The sequence below is a fragment of the Callospermophilus lateralis genome, chromosome 18 (genome assembly GCF_048772815.1).
Source record: "Callospermophilus lateralis isolate mCalLat2 chromosome 18, mCalLat2.hap1, whole genome shotgun sequence".
In the NCBI taxonomy this organism is placed as follows: domain Eukaryota; kingdom Metazoa; phylum Chordata; class Mammalia; order Rodentia; family Sciuridae; genus Callospermophilus; species Callospermophilus lateralis.
This window is the reverse complement of record NC_135322.1, coordinates 49,780,148-49,796,458: the sequence shown is the minus strand read 5'-3', so window position 1 is coordinate 49,796,458 and position 16,311 is coordinate 49,780,148. Positions and strand designations below refer to the sequence as shown.

Below are 16,311 nucleotides of genomic sequence, written 5' to 3'. Positions count from 1 at the left end.
CTGGGCTGGCTCCAACTCCAGTTCAGCCCTTTTCCACTTTGTTTCAGGAGTTGGGCAAAAAGAGGCGATAACATCCCTCTCCATTAGCCAGTAGTGCATGGACTGGCCTGCTTGTCAGTCATCCCAGACTGGGCCTGGGGTTCTGTGCTAAAGTTGTTGGTGGGAATGACTTCCTAGTCTGTCTCCTCCTTGCCCTGGTGGGCTGCCTGGATTGTGGAGAGACTGCCAATAGCACTCAGGCATCTCTCACATGGATCCACATTGACTGTGCCCTTGTTTTGTTGTTATGGGGGAATGTGGCTCAGTCAGGCTACTAGTCTCAGGAGGAGGTGAGCCAAAGGTGGGAGGTTTATCTATTTACTCAGTCGTTTAATTATTCCTTGGGCTGCATAAGGGTTTACTCTGGCCAGTGAGGGGTGAAGTTACCGTGGAGCAGAGAGAATGAGCCTTCCATTTTCATTTCCTTCTGCTGAAATTTATTCCTTGCCCTCTCCCTTTAGGTCATGGCAAAAATCACAAAGATGCAGCTTCAGTGCGTGCCACCCATCCCATACCTGCTGCCTGTGGTATTTATTACTTTGAAGTGAAGATTGTCAGCAAAGGAAGAGATGGGTAAGTCTCTCATTACCACTCTGGGTTGTTCTCTGTGGTCAGAGTTTGGGTTCTCCTGGCTGACATTTATGACTGATATGAATCTGCTAAGCCACTTGGGTCTGGGCTGCCTCTGTCCCTTGACTGTGGGCAATGTCCAAGTCTAAGCAGTGGGCCTTGACAGCAAGTAGGCACATTGTGGGTAAAATAGGGAACTTTTTTTAGTGATGATGTAATCACATATTTCACAAATCAGGGACACAAGTAACAAGTTTTCATTAACAATTCAGTGTCCAGAATGAGGTTTTTCCCACCAGGGCATGATGTTTGTGGCTTCCCTTCTTTCCCACCCAGGTTTCCTTTTTATGGGATTTAGTCATGTAGAGGCCCCAGTATTCTTCAAAGGGATAATAGAGTCTTTGCAGCATTCATCAAAGCTGTGGTGGTCACTGTCATCTCAGGGTAAATAGCATATACATGGTCAGAATCAGGTGACCTGCTGCTCATAAACTTGTTTTTCAGTCTAGGGACTTGAACACCAGTTGGACCAGCTTTAGGAAAGTCCTTATTAAATTCAGCACTAGGGAGACTCCCTACTTTAGGGTGATTTAAGCAGACACAGGATATTAGAGGGGACATTTTTCGATCTCTTTTTTCTCCCACTCTTCCTTTTTTTTCCAGTGGCTATGTTTAAAGTATTTAAATTATGAAATAAAGTGACTGCAATTGCCTTGGAGAAACTTTCTTCATCAGACCTTAGGTTTGGTGTGGGAAGTTTGTTAACCCTACCAGTGACCTTCTTGCTGACCCTGAGTTTGTGTTTACTATCATTTAGAATAATTCTTCTCTCCTAGGAACTGTTTCCCTTGTGTGTGCAAAATGCCTGCCCAAGGGACTGTGCTGGGGCAGGACTGCCAGAGTAAGAGCCTAGCCTGCTTCAGGGAAGCTGTAACTCCCCCACCTTGCAGGGCTCTGAGGATTTGGGTAGATCTTGGGACTTCAGTCTTCTCATCTACACTCTGGGGAGCTAGGCCACCATCTAAGCTGCTTTTAATCCTAGCATTTGATGGTTTTGAGATTCTAATCATGGAAAGCTGTTGGATCTTTCATTTTTTATCCCCATCTAGTTGTTAACAGATAGGAAACTTATATTTGTTGGAGGGCTCTAGAGCCTTAATTTTCCTGTCCCACCCTCTAATAGAAGAATATATATTTAATTTGCTTGAACTAGTGTGAATGAGAATGGCTTCTTAAAAATGGGACTGGGGTTGTGGCTCAGTGGTAGAGCGCATGCCTAGTGCGTGTGAGGTGCTGGGTTCGATCCTCAGCACCACATATGAATAAATAAAAAATAAAGATATTGTGTCCACCTACAACTAAAAAAAAAATTTAAAAAAATAGAATGGCTTTTTAAAATAAGCAACTCAAAAATGGTTATAGTACTGACTAGGATTTTGGTGCTGGAGTCTCATTGCTAAAGAAATTGAGAGATCTTCCTTAAAATTATAGGGAGGGAAATAGACTACTTTCTCACTTTTTTTTTTTTTGTACTAGGGATTGAACTCATGAGCACTTGACCACTGAGCCAAATCCCCAGCCCTTTATTGAATTTAATTTAGAAACAGGGTCTTACTGAGTTGTTTAGTGCCTTGCTAAGTTATTGAGGCTGTCTTTGAACTCTTGATCGTCCTGCATCAGCTTCCCCAGCCACTGGGATTATATTCATGCACCACCATGCCCAGCTAGACCACTTCTCTGTAGTCTTTTCATAGATAACGTCTTTGAGAAACAAGAATACTTTTCAGAAGGGAAATGTTTAACTTAGAGACTTAGATTCCTTTGACTGGCTTTTTAATATTTCAGTTTTAAGTGAATCTTGTTGAAAAAGACTCTGTTATGTTGAATTGTCTGATTGTAGGTGTTGCCTACAAGACTAACAAAAGGTGGGCAGCTTTTTCAGCTTCTATCCCCAGCATTTTTAAAAGTTTTAAAAGGTTCAAGGTCATGTATGTTTAAAAGGACCTCAGTTTTAAAAGGTCCCAGGTCATGTATGTTTGTGATTCTCTACTTCAGTTGACCATTATCATATGATGACTTATGGATGGCCCCTTGTGGTTGCTTTATAAAATTCTCAAAAGCCTTTTCTTGGTTGAGATATAGCCAGATATTGGTATGAATCAGGTGTGGTTTATTCTGTTTTTGACAGTGTTGGGAATTGAACCCAGAGCCCCACGCATGCTAGGTAGGCACACTACCACTGAGCTACACCCTCAGTCATATAGAATAGTTTTGAGAAGGCCAAGAGCAGTTATAGGGCAGGAAAACATTAATCAATTTGTTTCCTTTTCCTGGTCAGTGTTAGAGGTATATTTCTGACCCTGGCTTGGTATATGACCCAAGCATTAACCAGCTGTGTAGCTTTCCCAAGGTATCTGATTTTATCTTCATAGTATCTCTAGGAAATGAATGGAGCAAATGATTTTATTTTTCAACCCAGGGCACTTTACCACTGAACTGCATCCCCAGTCCTTTTTTTTCTTTTTTTTTTTTTTAAATGTATTTTTGTGGTACTGGGGATTGAACCCAGGGCCTCATGCATGCTAGGAAAGCTCTCTATCATGGAGCTAATTCCTAGCCCATCCCCCATCCTTTTATTTTTTATTTTAAGACAGGGTCTCACTAAATTGCAAAAGGTCTTGCTAAGTTGTGAGGCTGGCTTTGAACTTGTGATCCTTCTTCCTCAGCCTCCTGAGTCACTGGGATTATAGATGTGTGCCACCATGCCTGATTGGAGCAAATGATGATGTATCTGTTTTTTGGATGAACCCTTAGTCCCTGGAATGTTTGGTGGCCTGCCCTGGCTGCAGGGCTTAGAATGGGCAATGGAATAGCCTAACTTGTCAGATGTCCTTATCTGATCCTAGGTACAAGTGTTTATGCTGCTACTGCCTTTCCCCATTGTGGCTGCTATTGTATTCCTTCACTGGATTAATGGAAGGGAATGTCCTATTGGATGCTTACAGAGTTTCAGTGGTAGGGGACAGAACTGAAAGATGCTCATTGCTTAGTGGGGCTAGGGAAGTTGGCATGAAATAAAGTGACTGCAATTGCCTTGGAGAAACTTTTTTCATCAGACCTTAGTCATTGTAGAGGCCCCAGTATGCTTCAAAGGGATAATAGAGTCTTTGCAGCATTCATCAAAGCTGTGGTGGCCACTGTCGTCTCAGGGTAAATAGCATATACATGGTCAGAATAGCTTTATTGACTTTATAGCTTTATTGACTTACTGTTCCATTGAGTCTGTAAACTTGTTTTTCTGAGATTTGGAAATATCTCCTTTGTAGAAAGTCTTCATGAATCCAGTTTTTAGTGTCATGGTTCTTAAGAAATGCATTTGTTCTCATGATGTCCTTTTTTTTTGGTACTGGGGATTGAACTCAGGGGCACTCGACCACTGAGCCACATCCTCAGCCCTATTTTGTATTTTTTTTAGAGACAGGGTCTTACTGAGTTGCTTAGCAACTTGCCGTTGCTAAGACGGGTTTTGAACTTGCGATCTTTCTGTCAAAGCCTCCCCAGTCGCTGGGATTACAGGCGTGTGCTACTGCACCCTGATATGATGCGTTTTTTTCCTCCTTCCTTCCCAGTACTGGGGATTGAACCCAGGAGCACTCTACTACTGAGCTACATCCCTGCCCTTTTTATTAAGACAGGTCTTGCTAAGTTGCCAAGGTTGGCCTCCAACTTGTGATCCTCCTGTCTCAGCCTTCGGAATCTCTGGGATCACAGGCATGTGACACTGTGCATATCTGTTCTCATGATGTTTTTTGTAGAAGAATACAGTAAGCTGATCTGATCAAAAAATTTCATTTCATTTATATTTTTCCCTACTACGTGCCAGGTCCTGTGCTATGTGTAAAGCCAATGCAGATCAGCCTTGTCCTCAGGGAGCCTGTAACCTACTCAGTAGAGAGTAGACTGAAAGCCTCTTTCCAAAAGGAGGCAGAGCCTGGGCATGATTGTGAAGGATGAGTAGGAGTTTTCCAGCAGTTGGACCCATGGGCCTATGAGTTCAGTGAATAACTAGCTCCGTGTCAGGGTGCTGGACTTTTAGGGTATTCCCCACATATGAGGGAGAGCTATGGAGAAGGAGGTTTGAACTAAGAGCTTGGCACAGATCGATGGGTTTTGGCTGCATTTTGCCGAGTCACCAGAGCTGTGAACATTGAGAGCAGGTCTGATGGGGTAAGGAGGCATATGAGCCCTGCCAGTGGTGCCAGGAGATAAGGTGCATCCAGGTTGATCTTTCCAGGAAGCCAAAGAGGCCCTTAAGCTGAGGGTTCATGGTCGGACACCACCTTCTTCAGGCAGAGTTTACAGACCTGTGGGTATCCCTGGCTTTTAGTGATGACACATGGAGGGTGTGGCTGACCCAGCTGACCGATGCTCCAGTGTGACCCTCAAAATAGACTGTAACATCATCCCAGCAGCAGAAGCCTTCTGACATGTGATGGGTGGCTCTACTCAAGAACAGCAAGCCTCAGGGCTGGGGATGTGACTCTGGCGGTAGTGCGCTCACGTGGCATGCGTGGAGCACTGGGTTCGATCCTCAGCACCACATAAAAATAAAAAATAAAGATGTTGTGTCCACCAAAAACTAAATAATAAATTGCTTTAAAAAAAAAAAAAAAGAACAGCAAGCCTGGACTAGAACACTGGACAGTGTGAGAAGGGATGGGGTGTTCTCAGCAGCTAGGCCCCTGAGCAGGGATCTCTGGTCATAATTAGCCAGCTATTGCTTCTTTCGTTAGCTGACTTCCTGTGGCTAGGCAAGAGACAGTGTGTCTGTCCATTCATTCTATACAGCAGACAGGCCCTTGTTATTTTGCCCCAGGCCTGAACCCTAGGGCCACAGGTTATGAAGTCTGTTTATAGAGAAGACAGATATGCCCCTGCTTGTGACCTCAAGGGGTGATAGAGAAAAGGTTAGCTGATCGTGTATGTACTATCCAGGGTGGCCCAGATTTCCTCCTTTACCTCTGGAGAAAGCTTCATATAAGAGGTGATGATGCTTAATGGAAGGAGGAATTAGTGTTTCAGTGAACAAAGTGAGGAGCAGATGCTTCAGGCAGAAGACACAATGTATAGTATAAAAAGATGTGGAGGCAAAGGTAGGCATGCCTGTAGTCTCAGCGACTCAGGGGCACTCTACTACAGAAGGCTGAAACAGGAGGATTGCTTGAGCCCAGAAATTTGAAGTCAGCTGAACAACATAGTGAGACCCTGTGTCAAAACACAACAACGAGAAGATATGGGCACAGGGAATGAAGTAGTCAAGGGCTCGATTGAAAACCCCTTGTGTGCTGTGGCCAAGGGTCATGGACTTTGTCCTGAGGGCAGTAACAATGTGTAGAGACTCTAGCTGGGGAAAAACTCTGTTGATGTGGTGTAGAGGCTCCTCTGTCTGAGATCTTTGTCTAGAGGGGTCCAGTGGCTTTAGATCTTTGACCCTGAACATGGCTTTCTTACAGCAGTTCTCTTTTCTCTCTCTTAACTGGCCTTTCTCCCATATGGTAAGATACAGGGGAGGGATCCTGAAGATTGATAACCAGGGAGGCTTCTCAGAGGTAAAGGGATTCTGCTTATATAGAATTCTCTGGTGGTTTAATATTTTATGCCTAAGCATTTTCCTTTCCTGAGTCAGGATCACCCAAAGTGATTTTCCCTGGAGACTTAGAGAGTCACTCTCTAAGATCTTACTTGCTGCCTTCTTGGTCTGGAAAGCCTCTGAGCCCAGACCCTCCCTGTGTAGAGACAGCCAGTGGCTGGTCCCACATTCAAGGTCCCCTCAGTCCACTGTGTATGTATTGTATGTTGCTGTTGGGAAGTTCAGTGTTTATCTGTGGACTGACAAAAGCCTTGTCCTGACTGCTCAGAGGTATAGTTGCTGTCCTTGCCCAAGGCAGCTCTCCCTGACTGCCCCCCTGGAGCTGGTGGCCTCACAGGTAGATGCTGAGCTTTGGGCTATGTCTCTTCCCAGGTAACACAGTGTGCTGTTTCTTTTTTTAATTGTTGATGGACACAATACCTCCTTTATTTTATTTATTTTTATGTGGTGTTAAGAATTGAACCCGTGCAAGGCAAGCTCTCTACCCTGAGCTACAACCCCAGTCCATGCTATTTCTTGAGACTGAAATATTTGTGCTCTGGAACCTCTTGGAAAATTTTATGGCTTACCAGTGCTGAGGGTTAATGCCCTGGTCTAGTTTGGGCATACTGGGATATAGCTGTGGCATGTGGTCAGAGAACTGTAGTCTATATGGTGTCCACTTTTCTGGTGGGATCTCCCTGCTTCATGTGGCCAGGCTCCAACTGTGAGCTGAGAGTGGAGAGTGTGGCTGCTTCTTTATAACTGGGGTCTTTGTTGGTCAAGGATTAGCCTCTAGAGAAATTCCTAGAATTCACTTCACATCTCCCCTCCTGCCCCCATTGTTTCTTCATTTTCTGGAAATTTGCTGTTTCCTCTAATGGGTCAGTAGGAAGGAGAGATCCTCTGTTGGAGGGAAGCAGGGGCTCACTAGGCTGGAGCACAGAGAATGAACCTTTTGCTTTGGGTGGCAGACACTATATGCTATTCCTATTCTGGGGCCATTGGAAAGAGATAAAGGGCCCCATAGCAGATTCATGTGGTCAATTTGGAAAGAAAAGACTCCTCACTGGGAGAGGGATGAATAACCGTGTCTAAGTGCCAGGATGTCCCTCTCCCTCTCCTGAAATTCTGTTTAAAATCCATCTCCCCCCCCACCCCCCAGTTCTGGGGATTGAACCCAAGGTCTCACACATGTCAGGCAAGTGCTCTACCATTGAGTTGCATCCCTAATCTTCATGTTAAACATCTTTGTAGCTCCAGGATTGTTGGCGTTTTTGTGTTGTGACCAAAATGTGAAGTCATTGCTGTGTTGCAAGAAATGAAGCTGGAGGACTTGGTGATAGAGCAGAGGCTGGTCCCTTTGTCATCAAGGGTCCAGAACAGGATGCCCTTGACTGTCTAAGGATGTGGGGGAGTGGCTAAAGAAGTCCTTTGCACCCCTTCTCCTCCCTTATGGACTTAGAGGTAGTTTTGGTATTTCAGGGAAGTTCAATTTAAGATCAGTTATGGCAAATGTGAAATACTCCCTCCCCCATACCCTCAGCTTTTATGACAGACATTACTGATTGATAACAACACTCATTCTTGTCCAGACAAAGTCCCAGAATTTTTCTCAATGTACAGTATACCAGGCAGTTGAAAATTTTTGGTCAGTTTCATCATGGGATGAAACCTACCAGCCCTGGGAGTAGAGGTAGTTGGAAGACGAAAAGTAGACAGAGGAGAAGAGTAGTTGTGCCCAGATGATTCAAAGACAGTGCCAACTCAGAGCTGAACCAAGAGGAAAGAAGCAGAGGGAATGGTTGGCGGAGTAGAACTGGTTACAGCAAGTTTATGAAGCCATGGATCTGAAATTGGTGTGCACTATTTTTTATAGACTGCTGTTTCATAACAGCCTTTGTGCCAGGAGTCTGCAAATGATTATATTCTTTTTTTTTTTCAAAGATAAATACATATTTTTTTGATCTATAGATAAGGTTTTTTTTTTTTTTTTCCTTGTGGTGCTGGGGAATCAAACTCAGTCTAGCACTCTACCTCTGAGCTACACCAGAGTCCTTAGATAATTTTTCTTTTAAACTATAAAAGAATACATAGGATCTTTCAACACTAAACATGCTTTATATTTTAAGAATAGAGCTGGGTGTGGTGGTGCATGCCTGTAGTCTCAGCTACTTGGAAGGTTGAGGTGTGAGGATTATTTGAGCCCCAAGAGTTTGAAGCCAGCCTGGGCAACACAGCAAGATCCTGTTTCTACAACTATTTTGTAGCCACTGTCTCAGAGTCCTCTCTGTTGTATAGACTGTTGATTTCTTTTATCTGGGACAAGTTCTGATAGGAACAAAATTGCCAACCTGCTGAGCTATAGCTAAGGTGTTAGATGTCAAAGTGAAACTGTCAGATGGGATTCCAGGAGCTCCTTGGAGATCTGGGGTGGAGGCAGTGGTGATTGTTTTTTTCATCTGAGAAGGTGAAGAGCAGAGCTTGTACCTTCCCTAGCCCCTAAGAGCCAACTCAGCCCTGAGGCTGAGAACCTTGCATCTTCTTCTTTTTTTTTTTTTTCCTGAAAACCTTGTCACTTTCTACCACAGCTTTGTGGGTCTGAAGATATCCCATTGATGGATCTTAAATTAAAATGTTCAAGTCCCATAATCATTGGTTCATGTTACTTAAGCAACCATTATTAAAAATGCCTATGGGCTTATTAGCCCATAAAAATCTACCTTCCTTCTAAGAAGAAATTGATAGAAAGTAAACTATGTTCTTTGCTCTTCTCAGTTGCTCTGTGCTAGCAGAGAGGGACTTGTTATTTCTGACATGAGGCCATAATACAAAATATTCTGATGTTTTTCACTGAACTTTGTGCCTGGGCCCTACTTGTCTAATCAGGAAAAACCAGATGAGGCTCATGCTGGCATGCAGAACTGTAGGGGTGTGACTCTGTGTGTATATGTGGTAAAATATTTGTAACATAAAATGAACCACTTACCCCCCCTTTTTTTTTCTCATCAGTACTGGGAATTGAATCCAGGGGTGCCCAACCATTGAGCTATATCCCCAGCATTTTTATTTTATTTTTTTATTTTGAGACAGTGTCTTGCTAAGTTGCCAAGGTTAGCCTGGAACTTAGAATCCTTCTCCCTCAACTTCCTGAGTTACTGGAATTATAGGCGTGTGCCACTGCACCCTGCCATTTATTCTTTTTTTAAGTGTACAATTCAGTGATATTAATTACATTCACAATGTTGTGCAACCATTATCATGTATTTCCAAAATATTTCTATAACCCCAAACAGAAACTCTGTACCCATTGAGCAATAACTTTCTATTTCTTCCTCCCAGCTCCTGGTTGTTGGTTTTTTTTTTGTGTGTGTGTTAGTGGTATCAGAACCCGGGGGTGTTATATCACTGGACTACATCCCCATACCCCTAGCCCTTTTTATTTTATATTTATTTTTTAGTTGTAGTTGGACACAATACCTTTATTTTTATGTGGTGCTGAGGATCGAACCCAGGGCCTCACACGTGGTAGCTAAGTACTCTATTGCCAAACCACTGAGCCACAACCCCATCCCCCTTTTTATTTTTTAAATTTTGAGACAGGGTCATGCTAAATTGTCTATGCTGGACTCCATATTGCAATCTTTCTGCCTCAGCCTCCTGAGTAGTTGGAATTACAGCTGTATGCCATCAAGCCTGACTCCTAGTGGTTACATTTAATTTAATTTACTTTCTCTCTACAAATTTACTTATTCTAGCTGTTTTGTATAAAGGTATTCCTACAATAGTTGTCTTTTTCTATCTGATTTGTTTTATGTTACAATGTTTTCAAGGTTTCTCGTTGTGGCCTATCTCTCAGAAATTCATTCCTTTTCTTGACTTATGGGATCTTTTGTATTTTTATACACGACAATATTTTACAAGGAACTTTATTCATTTTTATGACTGAGTAGTATTCCACTGTATATATACATACCATATTTTCTTTATCCATGTATCTGTCAATGGACCCTTGGGTCGAACAACCTTTTGGCTATTGTGAATAATGCTGCTATGAACATTGGTATACTTATTGTTTGAATCTCTGTTTTTGATTCTTTTGGGTGTACACCTAACAATAGAATTGCTAAGTCATACAATAATGCTAAGTTTAACTTTTTTTGGGAATCACCAAAGGGTTTTCCATGGTGACAGCAATGTTTTATTCTCCACTAGCAACGTATGAAGGTTCTAATTTCTCCATATCCTTGCCCTCACATGTCATTCCCTCCTGTCTTCCCTTTCTTCCTCCCTTTCTTCCTTCCTAATATTGCTATCCTAGTTATGGAGTGGTAACTCATTATGGTTTGTGTTTTTTTTAAATTTTATTTATTTATTTGTACTAAGGATTGAACTCAGGGGCACTGGACCACTGTGTCACATCCCTAGTCCTATTTTGTATTTTATTTAGACCCAGGGTCTCACTCAGTTGCTAAGCACCTTGCCATTGCTGAGTCTGGCTTTGAACTCTCAATCCTCCTGTCTCAGCCTCCCGAGCCGCTGGGATTACATATGCCATTGTGCCCAGCTGTTTTGTGTTTTTTCAAATATATTTTTTAGTTACAGATGGACACAGTACCTTTATATTATTTATTTTTATGTGATGCTAAGGATCGAACCCAGTGCCTTATACATGCTAAGCAAGCACTCTACCACTGAGCCACAACCACAGCTCTCACTGTGGTTTTGATTTGCATTTCCTAATGACTAGTTTCATGCCTTTTTGTATACCTCCTTTGAATAAATGTCTCTTCTTTGAGTCCTCTCCCCATTTTTTAATTGGGTTGTTTGTCTTTTTTTAAAAGTTGTTGAGTTATAGGAATTTTTTTTTCTTTCTTCCCTATTAGGGATTAAACCCAGAGGGCATTTTACTAGTCCTTTTTTATTTTTTATTTTGAGACAGAGTCTCACTAAGTTGCTGAGGGTCTCTCAAAGTTGCTGAGGCTGTTTTTGAATTTGTGATCCTTTTGCCTCAGCTTCCTGAGTTGCTGGTATTATAGATGTGCACCACTGTGCCTGACAGGATATTTTATATATCCTGTATATTTTTATATTTTATATATCAACCCTTATTATACATATGATTTTCAAATATTTTTAACTATTTACAAGTTTTTTTTTCACTTTCTGTTGTTTGTTTGCAGTGCTGGGGATGGAACCCAGGACCTAATGCATACTGGGCAAATATTCTACCACTGAGCTACACCCCAGCCCTTTCTTGGTGACTTTTTTTTTTGTTTTTTTACTAGGAATTTAACCCAGAGCACTTTACTACTGACCTACATCCTGGTCCTTTGTTTTTTTATTTTAAGACAGGGTCTTGCTAAGCTGGCCTTTAGCTTGTGTTCCTCCTGCCTCAGCCTCCCAAGTTGCTGGGATTACAGACTTGCACCATCATGCTATTAGTGACTTTTTTTTTTAGTTATATTTGGACACAAAACGTTAATTTTATTTATTTTTTTTGTGGTGCTGAAGATTGAACCCAGAGCCTCACATGTGCTAGACAAGCACTCACCACTGATCCACAACCCCAGCTCCTCTTGGTGACTTTTTGATTGCTGTTCCAAGGTCTTCCTCATTTTCAATTTGCATCTGTGTATACAACATTTGCAGTAGTACATAGACATTATTGACATTCTGCCCAGAATTGAAGTCTCTAGGTCAGAGCTGGGAAGAAGCTCAGAAGCACTTTGGACCAACTCTCTTCTGATAGGTAACCTGAGATGTGGGTTGAAATATAAGGCCTGAATTAGCTGAAGTGCATGAGACCAGCTGCACAGAGTCAGGGGTGTTATCTCTGAGTCCTGCTGTGAAGTATTTCTGTCACTCTAAAACTCTTCAGATGCTTCCCTTCCAGAGGCAGGAAGGGAATATCAGACTTGTTATCAGAGGAGTCCCCAGTGTATAGTGTTCCCAGCTCTCTCTGTCAGGACTGGTGGGAGAGGACAGCAAAGAAATGTTCTTTTCCCTCTAGCTTGGTACATATCTGGAGAGTCAAGAGGTCCTGGTTTGTATGTCCATCCATTCATCCATTCATCCTTCCTTCTTTCTTTTTTTGTAGTCCTGGTGATTGGGCCCAGTGCTTCATGCATGCTAGGCAAGTGCTTTCCACTGAGCTACATTCCCAACCTGTTTATTTTATTTTGAGATAGGGTCTCACTAAGTTGTCCAAGCTGGTCTCAAACTTGCAATCCTTCTGCCTCATCCTCCTAAGTAGCTGGAATTATAGGCATGGGTTGCCACACCTGGTTTCTAAGGTCCTGTCCTCTGTATACCACCAGGCCTGCTTAGATCACGGAAGACTCTCCAGTCAGTTAGAGCTGAGTCCATCTCAGTGCAACAGCGTCTCCTGAGCATAGGCTCAGGATCAGGAGGTGCCTTGTTAATCTTGTTGGTACCAAATCCACTGCTCAGCAAGGATTTTGACTGTTCCTGCGATTATCTTCTGAGGCACCTTATATCGTCAGGGAACAGACAGGCTCAGGGAACTGGTTGTACTGTGGAGCCAACCATGAAAGCCAAGTTCTCCAGTGTGTCCCCCATCACTAAAATGTTGCCTTGGGATGATCCAGAGAGAGTCGGAAGGGTGAGAACCAACCATCTTCTTAGTATGTGGCCATCAAGTAGCTCCTAACATGATTTTTTAATTATCATAAAAGTAATTCTGACAATTGTAGAGAATCTGGAAAACCAAAGAGAAAAAGAAGAATCTAAGCAGACAAGTGTGCTTGTGTCTCCATGCTACTGCAGGCTTAGCAATCTTGCTTATGTGGCAGAAGGGTGGAAGGTTGATAGTGTGCAGCCTGGGCCTCAGGAGCTGCCACTCCTTTCTGAAGAAGTCATTTTCCACAGCCCCAGTATAACTCTGGCTGCCTGTGGTGGATGGTGGCAGCTTCTGGGTGGACCTGTTAGGTGATCAGCCGCCTGCTTTGGGTTTGTTCAACTGAGGACTTTTGCTGCCCACTTACAGGTGTGACTGTTCCTCCTCCAAGTCATTCATTGTCTGATGAATCTCCATCTGGTTTGGCTAGGCAGTGCCTGTTTGCTGCCCTTTTCTCTCTGAATCCAGATAGGGTACAGGGAAGAGAGTTACTCTTCTTGTAGCTCCAGCTTACATTGTGGTTTGGTAGTGAAAGTTAGAAACTGGAAAGTTAGAGGCCGACTTATGATCCTGGGCTTGAAGTGTCATAAAGAGCTTGTCTGCTGTCTTTCTGTACTTCCTGGCGGTGTCACCTCTCTGACAAGTGGTATTTCCTCTCCATTTTGCTGCAGTATAGAAGAAGGGGTAAATCAGATGGGTTTGCCTTACTGTCAGTCCTGCTGTGGGGTATTCCCCTGCTCCCATCCCATCAGGCTCCTCAAGCTATATCCTGCTACCTGAAAAGAAAGGCCAATGGAGAAGTGAAGTGTTGGGGCACCAGACTGCTTTCTCTATTCTGTTAGCTGCTCTGGGTGTGGGAACCTTTGCTACCTCCCTCCCTGCAAGATTGCCCAGGACAGCCTGCATCTTCTTATGTTCCTAGTATAACCTCGCCCTTTAGCACAAGGAAGCAAATGCTCATCTCCTTTCTCCTTGGCAATTCCAAGTAAAGAGGCATTTGTTTTTAGATGTCCCAAGATTCAGGCCTTTGAGAATGACCTAATATACCAGATTGTGGAAGAGCCTACACTTGTGGAATTAGTGGACAGAATGGGGTCGTACAAATAGTCATCTACCATCTTTCCTTCTTGAGCACAAGCCCAGCTTCTCCTTTGTTCCTGGGGAGTGGCTGCACTGAGGGCTCTCTGGACTCACGATATTAGCTGTTGAAACAGCTGTTACCTGAGAGGCCAAGTGGTGTGCCCATGGATCCATGGTGAATAGAAGGGAAGAGGTGAGATTTGAATCTGGAAGTGTTCCACATATTTGCTTCTTGCAAGTATATTTCTTATTCAAATGTTGGTGCATGCTGTCAATGCCAGGGCTAGAGCAGAGCTGGGAAATGACCACTAGGGGTGATTTTGATTGAGCACTTTGGCTCCAGAATTTCCAAGTGGTCTCAGAGAATTGACTTTGCTCTAGCGACTGATTTTGCTGGGCAATGTCCTGGGTTTCTCAAGCTCCTCCCCTCCACAGTTAGTTCACTATGTTCTAGAGAACACTTGGCTCTGTCCACATCATTCTGTCCCTACTGCTCTTGTCCTTGTCTAACCCTTGTCATCTTCTACTGGGATGACTTTGGTAGTGTTCAGTTTTGCTTCTTCAATCCATTTTCCACATAGGGGCTGTTTGATCAGCTGTGCCCTTGCTATACCCCTTCTGTGGCTTCCCATTAACCTCCCCCTGAAGTTCAAACTCCTTAAGCAAGCACGCAGGCTATGCATGCACAGCCCGTTTACTATTCCAGCTTTGGCTGTTTTTAGGTATGCCCAGCCTGTTACGCTACACTGTGACTCCTTTTTTGCCTGTATGCCTTCGTACATTCTGCTGCTTCTGCATAGCACACTCTGCATGGCTCTTCTTCTTTTTCCTTTCATCTCCTTTACCAGGTCTTAGCTCAACTTTCACTTTCTTAGTGAGTCTCCCTCTTTGAGTCAGTAAACTTTGGTTCTCTGGCTCATCCCAGCTTGATACTGTCAGTACAGAGTCTATGCCCCCATCATTGTGTCCGCAGCACTGTACTGTTGTAGGATCTTTGTGGAAGGCAAGAATATCCTCAAGGGGGCTGGGGATGTGGCTCAAGCCATAGCGCGCTCACCTGGCATGCGTGCGGACCGGGTTCGATCCTCAGCACCACATACAAACAAAGATGTTGTGTCCGCCAATAACTAAAAAATAAATATTAAAAAAAAAGAATATCCTCAGGGTCTCTCTAAAGAGAAATTTATCTCAAATTTTATTTATTAATTTATTTATTTAGAGGAGATAACGTTTATTAGAGGGCTCAAGGTTTCCTAGCTTGTCTGTAGAAGGCTGGCTCCATTCCTCAGGGCTCTAGAGAAGCACCACTTCTAAGTCAGCCATGAATATCATCATCATATTAGCTTATTTATTTAGGTCACTTTGTGTTCTCAACTGATTTAGAGGTTTTAAGGACCATGTTAAATTCATCTTTGTCTCCCTAGTGTGGTTTCAGAGGTCTCCATCCATAAACAGCTCCATTCCTTGGAGCTCAAGGTGAGGCTGAACTTCACGGTGGAGTGTGTGTGCAGAGGGAAGCAGCTCACAGGATAATCAGAAAGCAGAGAGCTGCACATCTTTTTACTAAATTATTGAACTTTAGCAATGACTCAACAGCTACCCAAAACTCGGTCATTTTCAAATGTCTCCAGTGATCACCAGAGGAAATACAGTGTTAGATGATGCTCTAGTGTTATTCTTCTGGTTCCTTAGATATAAAGGTAATACATTAGGTGACTAGGAGAACATGTTTGGGTTTAGGGTTTTCATTCTGCCCTTTCCTTATTGTCTTATTTTTGGCAGCCTAAAGTATCTCATTGCGGTTTTGATTTATTTTTCCTGAATGATTGGTTGAACATCTTTTTGTATCCTTTTTTTTTTTTTTCTGGGGATTGAACCAGGGGTGCTGAATTACATTCCCAGTCCTTTTCTTATTTTTATTTTGAGACAAGGTATCACTAAGTTGCTTAGGGCCTTCTCCCTAAGTTGGTGAATCTGGCTTTGAATTTGAGATCCTCCTGCATCACCCTCCCCAGTCACTGGGATTGCAGGCATGTGCCACTACATCTGGCATCCTTTTATGTACTTATTAGCTATTTGTATATTTTCTTTAGAGAAATATCTATATAAATCCTTCATCTGTTTTTTAATCAGGGTTTTTTGTTGTTGTTATTTAATTGTCGGAGTTCTATATATATCCTGGATATGAACCCATCATCAGATATATAATTTGTACATATTTTCTCTTATTTCATGTGTTTCCACTGTCGTTTCACTGTGTTGATAATGTTCATTAATGTACAAAAGTTTTAAATTTTGATGAAATCCAGTTCATCTATATTTTTTGTTGCCTGAGCTTTTGGTATCATATTCA

General features: G+C 42.8%; 1 protein-coding gene across 2 annotated transcripts in view; it reads left to right on the top strand.

Annotated features, from left to right (window-relative positions):
- The window catches only part of Ranbp10 (RAN binding protein 10), a 67,609-nt gene that overhangs the window by 538 nt on the left and 50,760 nt on the right, over positions 1–16,311 (top strand). For both annotated transcript variants that reach the window (XM_076839638.2, XM_076839637.2), the window contains exon 2: positions 501–612. In XM_076839638.2, coding sequence (XP_076695753.1) covers positions 501–612 — 112 coding nt within the window. The remainder of the gene's footprint in view (positions 1–500; positions 613–16,311) is intronic.